At 44.2% G+C, this 12539-nt stretch overlaps 1 protein-coding gene across 1 annotated transcript in view; it reads right to left on the bottom strand.

Moving 5' to 3' along the window:
- Positions 1-12539, bottom strand: part of Arsb (arylsulfatase B) — a 170975-nt gene that overhangs the window by 149108 nt on the left and 9328 nt on the right. The window contains exon 2 of the mRNA XM_021208442.2: positions 1774-1960. Coding sequence (XP_021064101.1) covers positions 1774-1960 — 187 coding nt within the window. The remainder of the gene's footprint in view (positions 1-1773; positions 1961-12539) is intronic.

Below are 12539 nucleotides of genomic sequence, written 5' to 3'. Positions count from 1 at the left end.
GAGAGAGAGAGAGAGAGAGAGAGAGAGAGAGAGAGAGAGCTATCCCCCTTGTTTTTTGAGACATGTTCTCCACTGATTTGGCATTTAGGCCAGGCTGCCTGGACAGTGAGCCCCAGGGATCCCCCCACCTCCACCATCCTTGAGCCTGGAGCCTAGACTCAAAGCTTAGATGGCACCCAGCTTTTTTTACTCAGGTTCTAGGGATCAAATCAAATTCATGGATGCAAATACTTTACCTAGTGAACTCTCTCCCCACCGTCCGGCTACCTAGGTTGTTAAGTAGACAACTTGGATTTTAATAAAGATTCTAAATATCCACAGTCTATCAGAGGACAGATATCAATTCATCTTGCATGAAAAAAGTCCCCAAGGCACAGGCCATTCCTCTAGAACTTCAAAGATGCTAATCAATGAAGGCTGCTTTCTAACAGCCATTCAAGGACACTGAAGACTTATTTAGACTCAGCTAGAAATAATGTCACGGCTGGCCAGCAGTGCTGCAGCGCCGCGGGTGGAGAGGGACACGCATGCTCTCCTGACTGACTTCTTTGCATCTTGACCTCAGCTTTAGGGCTAAGTGCTTGGCTGCATGGGTTCAGGGCACATGCAGATCTGCTCCTTTTCACTGAATTTGCGCTTTGGCAAAATTACCTTGCTTGGAAGCAGATTCCTCAAAACAATCTACAAGAAAGCCATCACTTTTTAATTAGAGTTAAGCGCCGCGCCCCCACCCCCACCCTGCCTTTACCTTCTGCCAAAGGGGAAGTTCCTCTGAGGGCTGAGAAGTGAAAGAAGCTTGGCTCTTCCTAATACCTACTGTACCCTTGTGATACACACTCCTGCAGGGTCCTCCTCCCTCCCTCCCTCCCTCCTCCTTCCTCCCTCCCTCCTCCTTTCCACCATAGGAAGTCTCCCATCTTAGATGAGGAGTGCTCCCAGAGCCATGCATCTACAGCGCGTTTAAATTATTAAATTATCTTACTGGTTGCTCCAATTGTGTTAGTCTATTTAGATGCTTTATGTTAAGTATGCATTCAGTTTGGGAGAAGCAGATGGCAGGAGGAAGGTTACTAAGCAGCTGGGCAGAAGGATAGTTCAACAGAAAAAGACCCTGACAGAAAGATACACTGTTAGTGGCAAACAGGTTACTAATTAAGGCAGAGTTTACAATAGGCTTAAAGTGTCATGTTTTAAAACAAACTTCAGGTTTCACATTTATTTCAGAGGGTTCTCTTGTTATTGTTTGGTTAGTTCCTTGTACCATTTTTTATGTTATTATTGTTATTAATTTTTTAAACCGATCTTCTCCAACCTAGTAATTTCGGAAGCAGACCTCTTATGTGGGAGAAGATGCCCAGGAAGGTGAGCTAGTCCTCTTCTCTTGGAGAGCACAGTCCATAGGGGAAAAATATGTGACCTTCAGTGGAGGAAACATTCTTAATACAAAGCCTGACTCTAATTCCATACGACTCTGCCCATCATCTTCAGGTAAGAACATTCTAGAGCACACAGTGGTCTCTGACATAAATGTCCCTAACATTCTTCCTTAGCGCTCCGGCTAAGGCCCCTGCCTTGCGTGGGCACGCATGCCCAGAGTATGCTCAGCACAGAGCTGGTTTATGGGGATAACTGCCGAAAGCAGCCTCCCTTACAGTGCTGCCTGATTTACTGTGTTCAGGTTTCTGGTCGTTTTGTTTGAGGACACTTGGGTGTATTTTATGAGCTGGCTGTAGTAGATCTGTGTTGTTATAGAAATATGTGCATGTCCATTACCGAAGTAGGTATCGAATCCTCGGCGTGTTGGCAGACATTCTTTCCGGTACATCCCCAGGTGCCATTTCCCAACCATGTGCGTAGCATAGCCTGCTTCCTTTAAAAGCTGGGGCAGGAGTTTTTCATCTAGGGGAACACAGCTGGGCTGACAGGTCATGATGAGGTAATGCTGTAAACCCAAATGGATCTTAAAGAGATAAACACAAAACTGGGGATTAGTACCTGTGAAATAGCATGAAGGAGGAAATAAAGCAGCCGCCTAAGCCACGAGACAGATCTGTGGGTCTGGATGCTCGGGTATATTCCAAAGAGCAGATTCCTCAATGACACAAATCGGATTTGAACGTATGAATAAAACCATTTCAATAAACCAATATTTTCAACAAATATTTATCAAACACTACATCAGGAACCGATCATTTATTTTATTAAAGGAAAGGATTCCAAACCCACTGCATGTAAAAGTTGAAATCTGTTAGAAGAAACATCTCTATTCTTTGAGGACTTGGTAGTTTTTTGGAAAGTCTTATTTAACAGTACGATGAAACTGGTGGCTCGTGTTTCTTACTCAACTTTACATAAAGCATAATCTGAAAAGACACTGGGCTTTTCTTAAAAAGCATTCCACCGACTGGTGCTTGGGAGTGGCTCACAAAAGCATTTCTAGATCACAGGATCCACACAGCATCTGGCATTAGGAGACAAAGACTTGTTGAATTTTAGAATAGTAATATGTAATTTCTATAATATTACAAGTTCTTTGAATTTTAATGGAAATACACTTCTAATAAATCCCTCTACACACTGAAATTATGCTAAACTTTAAGATGCTACCATTTTATGAAGCAGTCTTTCCCTGCGATAGGAGATTCTGACTTCCTTAGACCACTGGTTCTCAACCAGCCTAATTCTGTAACCCCTGACTACAGCTCATGTTGTAGTGACCACAAGCATAAAATAATTTTTCTTGCTAATTCATAACTGTTTTCTACTCTCATGAAACGTAATATAAATCTCTGATATGCAGGATATCTGATGTGCAGCCTGTGATAGAGTCGTTCAACTCCCAAAGGGGTCGCAACCCACAGGTTAAGAACTGCTCACTGCCTTGGATACGCACGACTCTGAGGACAGTGAAGGCAGTCGGTGCCAGTTCTCAATCCGGGCTGGACTCCAGCACTCTGGTCCATTGAGGGTGGGTATCAAGCAACTTGCTGCTAGTAATTCCTTAAATGTGCTACGTTGTACAATGCAGTAGTCAAACTCCATCATGGCTCTATCACTTATGAGCCTTATGACCTTTAGACAGTAACACATCGGCTTCCGTGAGTCACTTTGTCTGGAGATTTGTAAGGCTATCTTCATCTGTATTGACTTTCTCTGGTTTGCGCAGGGTTAGTGAAGTGATATAGAGTGTCAAATACATATTAAATATTCAACAATGCGCGCAGTAACAGCTGTGAGCAGCTATCGATAACACAACTCCCCTCCTGTGCTAGTGTGCTTCTCTGATGACAAGAGACTAAACCAACAGGTTGGAGAAAACAGTTTATTTTGCTCACAGACTGACTGTAGTCTGCCCCGGAGTGGTGCTGAGGCAGGAGTTGGAGGCATGGATGGAAGCAGAGGCCATGGATGAACACCACTTCCTGGCTACTTTCTCAGGCTGTTCTTACAGAGTCTAGGGTCACCTGTCTAAGGATGGCACTGCCCACAGAAGGACGGCCAATGCTACACCAATTAGCAATCAAGAAAATGCCCCCACAGACGTGCCCACAGACCAGTGGAGGCAATTAGTCAGCTGAGGTTCCCTCTTCTCCAGTATATCAAGCCAGCCACCAAGCTTAACCATCACACCTCCCAATGTTCTGCTTCCTCGGAGACCACAGCCTTCCAGAGATCTCTCACCCTCTTGAGCCACTTCCCAGCATGTGTTTTGCATATGACTATCAAATACAGTGCACACTGGAACTTCAAATCTACAGTTGTACTGGAACTAACTAAATGCACAGTTAGCATTGATTTTCTCAAACTTAAATTGCTGACTACTCAAACCATATAGACTCACAGACTTGCATTTGGCTCAGTTTTGTTTAATTTTTCATTATTTTTGAATCATATCTACGTGGGGGGAGGGTGTGCCCGTGATGCAATGATGTAATGACTGCAGAACAACCCCATGGGCTGCCTCAAATGCTAAAGTATGAAAAACCCACTATCATGGTCTCACGGGCACATTTACACATCAGAGTGGATCAACTTCTATGCTTAGAGTCTGTGCAGTTTATCACGCCTTAGTCATGTCAATGAAGCTGTTTAAAATAAAAGTCCACTTCCGTAGAGACTCCTCTCTCAACACTAACTGGGCACACAGTGAGGATGTCCCAGGCACCTTCTAGGCACCTTCCTAGGTTCATGTTCTGTCCCTGGAAGCCAAAACAAAGGTCCTGTTGACCTAACTCTGGCTTGAATTGAGCTCAGTCAGTGGGGAATCGCTCACCAGAGAGAAGAGAGATGGGGAAAGAATGAGCAGCCTGGGGTGGAGTTGCTTTAGCCTGGACACCTGTGTCTGTACTGACAGCCACTCTGAAGGCTGCATCCCCACATGCCTCTCCCTTCTAGGTGATCTCGTCCCTTCCATCCCTCCTTACTGGTCTAGGGGTGGTTCCTCTCCACTACGCTTTCTGCCCCTGCTCACATTCACATCTTCTGAAATAGAGTCACCTTTGCAAATGAACCCTCTCTGATGTACTCTAATTTGAATATGCCATCTCTTTCTGGATGCACCCCTGAATGGGAGGGATTTTATCATTTCTAGGGAAAAGATAATTGTCCCTCTGCACTCACATATACACACATGCATAGACATATGAGCACACGCATACAAGCATGTTCATACACACAAAGAAGAATTGTTTCCATTGCTAACACTACAAGCTTACTAAAAAAAATATTGAGGCAAGGCTCAAACACTTTATAACATATACTAATATACAATTGAGAAGGATATAAAAATAATATTTCATGGAACCCAAAGGCACCAGTGGATATAAACATGCAAAGCTCATGTGGAGGGCTCATCTGTCACGTGCAGAGAATTACCTCTGATCACTAGAAAACACTGCCAAGAGATACTGTGCAAGTTGGTTTTCCTGTGCCACGGGCAGCAAGCCAGGGGGTCAGCTGAAACCTGTCTCCATTCTCCCTGATCATACAAAACAGGAGATTTGCTCTTTTTAGTTCCTGAGAATTTATTGGACAGAACGTTTTTATGGCATTTATTGGAAAGCAGAAGCCAAACTCTGGATGACAGCCAAAAACGTGGTTTTGGTCTGTTCAAACACTACTTGACGCCAGGAAGCTCTAATGTGTTGAGATGCAGTAAACAGGCAAGTGCCAAGCTTGTACCACTCCAGCACAGAACTCTGGGGTCACCCCACAGTGTGTGGGGTGGGCGGTCGTGGGGTACAAATGCAAATCAAAGAAGGAAGGGCAGCTATCTAACCACAAGAAAAATCTGCAAGTCTATCCGAAACTCTTTGTCCACACCCAGAGAGAAGGTGTTAGTAGAGAAGGCATAGCTGTGATCTGTGAAAGTCCACTGGGGCTACCACTCAATCTGTTTTGTGTGGCTGTCTCTTCTTCATCAAAACAAATCCGCTTGCAAAAACTCCCCCCCTCCAAAGTCTGCATTTGACCATTGAGGATTTGCCCCTCTGATGGCAAAGGTCTCCAAAGAGCGTCTTGCTTTCAATGAGATGAGAGACTGAGGAATCTTTAGTGTTTCCTCTAAAGACCTAGAAGACGGTTGCAATACAGTCTCATTAGTTTAAAAGAGAAAAAGAAAACTGAACCCAACCATCTCCTCCTGTGATGGAGAAGACGATGGCTCTAAGGTCAGAAGCTCTTCTATTCCCCTCTCCCAGACCCATGCAGCATACTGACTGACTACGTGTCTGTGCTGCCCTCTCACAGGCCCATGCAGCATGCTGACTGACTACGTGTCTGTGCTGCCCTCTCACAGGCCCATGCAGCATACTGACTGACTACGTGTCTGTGCTGCCCTCTCACACTCCCATGTAGCATACTGACTGACTATGTGTCTGTGCTGGCTAGTTTTATGTCAACTTGGCACAAGCTAAAGTAATCTAAGAGGATGGAACCTCAACTGAGAAAATGCCTTCATAAGATGAGGCTGTGAACAAGACTTTAAGGCACTTTCTTAGTGATTGATGGGGAATAGTGGATAGTACCACTGTGAGTGGTACTATCACTGGGCTGGTGGTCCTGGGTTCTATAAGAAAGCAGGCTGAGCAAGTCATAATGAGCAAGCCAGCAAGCGGTACCCCTCCATGACCTCTGCATCAGCCCCTGTCTCCAGGTTCCTGTCCTGTTTGAATTTCTGTTCGGATTCCCTTCAATAATGGACTATGATGTGTCTGTGTAAGCCAGATAGACCCTTTCCTCCACAACTTGCTTTTTGGTCATGATGTCTCATCACAGTGATAGAAATCCTGACTAAGACAAGTATCTTGGGAGCTCAGGACATCACACTCTAGCCACTGTCAGAGGCTCTACCAGGGGCTCAATGAACCACCGTATCATACTTGGTAGTGGGTGCCATTTCTCTCCCACCCTCCACAGTGGTGGGATAACACCTAGTGGAGCAGGAGGGAAGCTCCATCTGGTCTACCAGCCCTATGCACGTTGAACACATAACCTCCATGAACCCATGTTTGTGAGACAGCACCTGCTACAGCACTGCCAAGTTCAGAGAAGTGAACAGACATGCCCCTGTACTTTACACACCAGGCAGGAAGCCTGAAAGGAAGCTTCTAGAATAGAGCACAGTCACAGGGTGTGGCAGTGACCAGCCAGGGGCGTTAGAACTCCCAGCCTGTGTGGCAGTGACCAGCCAGTGGCAGTGACCAGCCAGGGGCATTAGAACTCCCAGCCTGTGTTTTTGCCAGTCTCTAGTAGGTTCAGTCAGGGTCAGAAAACCCTTGTACCATCCTACAGTTTATTCCTGGAGATGCCCACAGAACAAACGGAGAGTGGGTAATCTGTTCCCTCCCGTGTGAAGCTTTCTGACAGCACTCAGCTGCCCAGGGTGCTGTAGCCAAGAGCTACAGAACACACATTGTGTCTTAGGAGCCTGGCCTGGCCATCTGGCTCGGCCCCTCCGTGCCCTGGCTTCACAACTGGCCCATACCACTGACAGTTTTAAGGGCCTATTTATTTCAGTGTTGATTAGTAAAGAGTGTGGGCCTGTGACTAACCCCACAAAAACGATGTTGTTTGTAAAAAGAATGAACAAGGCAGAAATGGTTTCCATCACTTCCTCTATTTAAATTATGAATCCAATAGAGATTAAGGAAAAAATATAAAGAAATCTGAAAACAGTATTCTTAGTAAAGTGATATGATTAAAGAAGTAAAGTCAATGATGATCAGAAAGCAACAGTGTATGCACAGATATTTTTCAATTAGAAATTGTTTGTTACATTTGTTTGTGTGTGGTGTATGTATGTATTTATATGTATGAGAATGGGTATGTGTATACATGTGTTTGTGTGTGGACATGTGTGTACCATTTCACACACGTGGAGATCAGAGGACACCTTGCAGAAGTTGGTGCTCTCCTCCCACCATGTGGAGTCTAAGCACTGAGCTCAGGTTAGCAGGCTTGGTGGCAAGGACCTTGTGTTGGAGACACATGCTTGACTGCTGCCCCCTGCTGCTCTTCTAAACCTGATGCCTCCTGTGTCCCCACCTTAGATGTAGGCAATATCACAACAGCACAGACCACAGGGTGGCTTCCTGGCTGCTCTGACCTCTTCCTCCTTGCACACTTGAGCCAGAAGACCCTGTGACTCTTCCAACAGCATCGCATGGCCTCGCCTGAAGCTTTCCTCTCTCCCCACTTTCTCCCAGCTCCTCCTCTGTTTAACCCAATTCAATGACTAGAGTCCACCAAGGCTGGTGGGGACCAGGCCAGACCCTGAGGACAAGCAGGAATAGCAGCTAGTTAGAAGAAGCATCAGACCCTCAGGCCCTCTTCCTCTGCGCATGTCTCCTGACAGTCTAGAGGTAAACTTGAAGCACAAGTCAAGAATATTCTGCCCTGAACTTCACAGCTTCTCCCCCATATTTCCTGCTCAAGGTTCTGCCTCAGGGGTGAGTGAAAGGCCCTGAAAGTGGCTGGTCTATTTATCAATATGATTAAGAAAAATGTGGCTGAGGTCCCTTAGGAAGGAAAGCCAGCGTCATCTTTCATTGTCTTCTCCGCCAAGGTTTATAGAATTCTGGTGTGGAGTGACCTCCTCAGTCCCCATGGGGGGACTAAAAAGAGTTACTTAGTGTTTTCACAAAGACCTACCAATTATATTACCTTTTCCTCTTTCTTCTTTCTTCTGTCCTTCGTGTGTGTGTGTGTGTGTGTGTGTGTGTGTGTGTGTGTGTGTCTGTGTCTGTGTGCGTGCACACACAGATATGTGTGAGATAAGGTCTCCCTACGTAGGCCCAGCTGTAGACTAGGTTGGCCTCGAACTCACAAAGTTTAAAGGTGTACAACCATCACACCTGGCCTTTTCAAAAATGTCTTTAAGAAGCAAGCAAGCACCCTACCACTGAGCTACATCTCAAGTCCTTGTCTGTTTATCTGTCTGCTTGCTTGCTTGCTTGCTGCTTGTGACAAGTCTTTGTAATCAGGCTGGCCTTGTACTCTCTATGTACCTGAATCTAGCCTCAAACTCATGGTCCCTCTGCCTCAGCCTCTCAAGCACTGGGGTTACCAGCGGTGTCCTCACATCCAGGCAAAACATTTGTACACATAAAATAAAATGAATCAACTTTTTAAAGTATAAATGGTTTTTATTGGATCCTGGAGGGGTGGCTCAGTGGTTATGAGCACTGGTTGCTTATCCAAAGAACCCAGGTTCAGTTCCCAGTACCCACATGGTAGCTCACAACCATCTACAACTACAGTTCCAGGGGATATGGTGCTGTCTTCTGCCTCCACGGGCACCAAACATAAACTTGGCACATAACATATTTGCAGGCAAAACTCCCATACATGTAAAACATAAAACAAAATTTAAATTTAAAAAAATGTACAGGGAATGCAGATATGTAATAAATATTGTACAGTGGGTCGAGTCAACTTGTTAGAATTTGAAAATTTAGTATTTTCAAGTTATTTGTTTGAACTAAAACGGTCTAGAAGTTCTATTAAGAAAGATGAAAAGTTTGAACCAAGGACAAATGAATATAAAATAATATTCCCTATGGCATCACTAAGAAACTAATAAAGAGGTGCTGCCTCATGGAAGAAGAGAGGGACAAGAAAAAACAGTCTTTACATTAGGAACTTCTGGACACATTTCCTAGACACAATTTTTAAAATAAGAATGCTGAGCTGGGCGTGGCAGTACAGCCTTTATTCCCAGCACTCTGGAGACAGAGGCCCCAGATCCATAAGTTCAAGGCCAGCCAGGGATACATAATGAGTTCCAGGCCAGCCAAGGCTACACAGGAAGACAAAGGATGCCACATGGGAGTTGATTATAGCTCCTTGAAATGCGCTTGTATAACACAGTGCTGAACTGGATACATTCTTTAGCTTGTTAGACTCTTTGCAGGACCTTGACTGTGGCATTGAGGAGGCCTCTGTCACTCTTGCCTCCTTGGGGATATCCTCAGCACCCCTACTTCACCCATTCTATTTTCAACCCATGGCCCCTAAGCTTGCTTCCTTCCTTCCTCATTTATGTGCACTATTTACCTACACTATTTATGTGCACTACTTACATGTGCTATCTCACCCCCTCTCAGTCACTCCTGACCTCACCTCAGCCAGACTAAAGCACCTGGAGATCCTGACAGTCTTCAGTCATGCACAGTACCTGGCCCGACAGTGCTCCACAGACACTAGATAAACAAAGGACTGAATACACAACGCATTTCATGGTGATGGAGCACAAGCTTGAACAAGACAAATACCACTTAACGTACACTAAAGGTTCTAGCCTGAGCAATGAGGAAAAGAAATACTATGAAAGAAGCAAGCAAGAAAAGTGCTAATCCAGGAAGCCTTAAGATCACACACACACACATTCATACATACATACACACACATATACACACAGAGATACATACACACACATGCATGCACACACACAGACATACACATCACACAAACACATACACAGAGACACACATACATAAACAGAGACTTATACACACACACACACACACACACACACCCATGCAGACACACATAGACATATACACAGACACACACATACACACACACACACAAGTCCCACAAGAATAGCTGATGTTAAGGTCAAAAATTCAGGTGACAACAGATGCTGGTGAGGATGTGGAGAAAGAGGAACACTCCTCCATTGCTGATGGGATTGCAAGCTGGTACAACCACTCTGGAAATCAGTCTGGCAGTTCCTCAGAAAATTGGACATAGTACTACCAGAAGATCCAGCAATACCTCTCCTAGAAGATGTTCCAACTTGTAATAAGGACACATGCTCCACTATGTTCGTAGCAGCCTTATGTATAATAGCCAGAAGCTGGAAAGAACCCAGATGTCCCTCAACAGAGGAATAGATAAAGAAAATGTGGTACATTTATACAATGGAGTACTTACTATTCAGCTATTAAAAACAATGAATTTATGAAATTCTTAGGCAAAGGATGGATCTGGAGGATATCATCCAATCACAAAAGAATTCACATGATATGCACTCACTGATAAGTGGATATTAGCCCAGAAACTTAGAATACCCAAGGTACAATTTGCAAAACATATGAAACACAAGAATAAGAAAGACCAAAGTATGGATACTTCATTCCTCCTTAGAATAGGGAACAAAATACCCATGGAAGGAGTTACAGAGACAAAGTTCAGAGCAGAGCCTGAAGGAATGACCATCCAGAGACTGCCCCACTTGGGGATCCACCCCATAAACAACCACCAAACCCAGTCACTAGGCAGATGCCAACAAGATTTTGCTGACAGGACCCTGATATAACTATCTCTTGTGAGGCTCTGCCAGTGCCTGGCAAATACAGAAGTGGATGCTCACAGTCATCATCCATTGGATGGAGTACAAGGTCCCCAATGAAGGAGCCAGAGAAATACCCAGGGAGATGAAGGGGTCTGAAGCCCCATAGGAGGAACAACAATATGAACTAATCAGGACCCTCAGAGTTCCTTGGAATTATACCACCAATCAAAAAAAAAAAAAAAAAAAANACACATGGNGGAANTTGTGGCTCTAGCTATATATGTAGTAGAGGATGGCCTAGTCAGTCATCAATGGGAGGAGAGGCCCTAGGTCCTATGAAGGCTCTATGCCCCAGTATAGGGGAATGCCAGGACCAGGAATGGGAGTGGGTGGGTTGGGGAGCAGGGGGAGGGGGGAGGGGATAGGGGATTTTTGGAGGGGAAACTAGGAAAGGGGATAACATTTGAAATGTAAATAAAGAAAATATCTAATTAAAAAAAAGAAAGAAAAAGAAAAAAAAAAGAATAGCCGATGTGCATATATCACTTATATTTCTATACAATAGCACTAAACATCTGGAAATGAAATTAAGAAAGCAATTCCAATCACAATGACATCAAAAATGAAATATGTAGAAATAAATTTTAACCAACAAACTACAAAATCCATATCTTAAAAACCACGAACTGCTGTGAAAGGCATTAAAGAATACCTGAAATGTCAGGAAGAGGGCGCCGTCCCAGGCTTGAGAGATTGTGTTGTTAAGGCTGGAATACGTTCAAGTGGTTCTGCAGATCAGTACAATCTCCATCAAAAATCTGTGTCTCTCCCCGCCCCTGAAGTAGACAAGTTGATCCTAAAATCCACATAGAAATCAATGGGGCTCCCAGTCATTAAAGCAGCCTTTCAGGGAAAATAAAGGGGACAAAATTTACACTCCCTTATTCTGGAACCTGGAATACAGCTACTGTGATCATGACCGTGACATCCTAGCATCATGATAAATGTGTAGATTGATGGGAAAAAACTGAGAGTGCATGGTCAATGAATTGAGGGTGACTGTGGGTGAAGAGCTAAAGGAGAAACAAACATTCATCTACAAGCAGCACTAGACTGTCCACACGTCTCCATACCTTAGTGGTGTGCACAAACTAGCTCAGAGTAAGTACAGAATTCAATGTAAGGGTAAAAGTTATAAAACTCCCAGAAGAAAATATAGAGACTAAAACATGTAATATTAGACACTGATTTTTATAAACCATAAACCACCAAACAAAGTAATTCTATTGCATCAAAATCTAAAGCTTGTTGCATATCAAAGGATACTATCAAGATAGTAACCAGCAACCATCTGGTTAAGGTTCACTATCCACAACACACAGGAACAAGGACCAGCATTAAAAAGACAAGCAATGTGACTGATTTGCCAAGGCCAAAACAAGGCCAAAGAGATGCCACAGTGGTCAAGAGCACTGGTTGCCCTTGCATAGAACCTGGGTTTGGTTCCCAGCACAAAAATAGCAGCTCACAACCTTCTGTAACTCCAGTTCCTGGGGATCTGGTGCCCTCTTCTGGCACTGCACTCATGTGCAGCTATGCATGCACAGACACATAACTAAAATATGTTAAAAATTTTTAGATTTTCATCCAAGTGGAAACAAAAAGAACTATTCAAAGAATCAACCAAACCAGGAGCTGGTTCTTTGAGAAAATCAACAAGATAGATAAACCCTTAGCCAGA

The sequence above is a fragment of the Mus pahari genome, chromosome 11 (genome assembly GCF_900095145.1).
Source record: "Mus pahari chromosome 11, PAHARI_EIJ_v1.1, whole genome shotgun sequence".
Lineage (NCBI taxonomy): Eukaryota > Metazoa > Chordata > Mammalia > Rodentia > Muridae > Mus > Mus pahari.
Note: the sequence above shows the minus strand (reverse complement) of the source record. Positions and strands in the feature narration are given on the sequence as shown.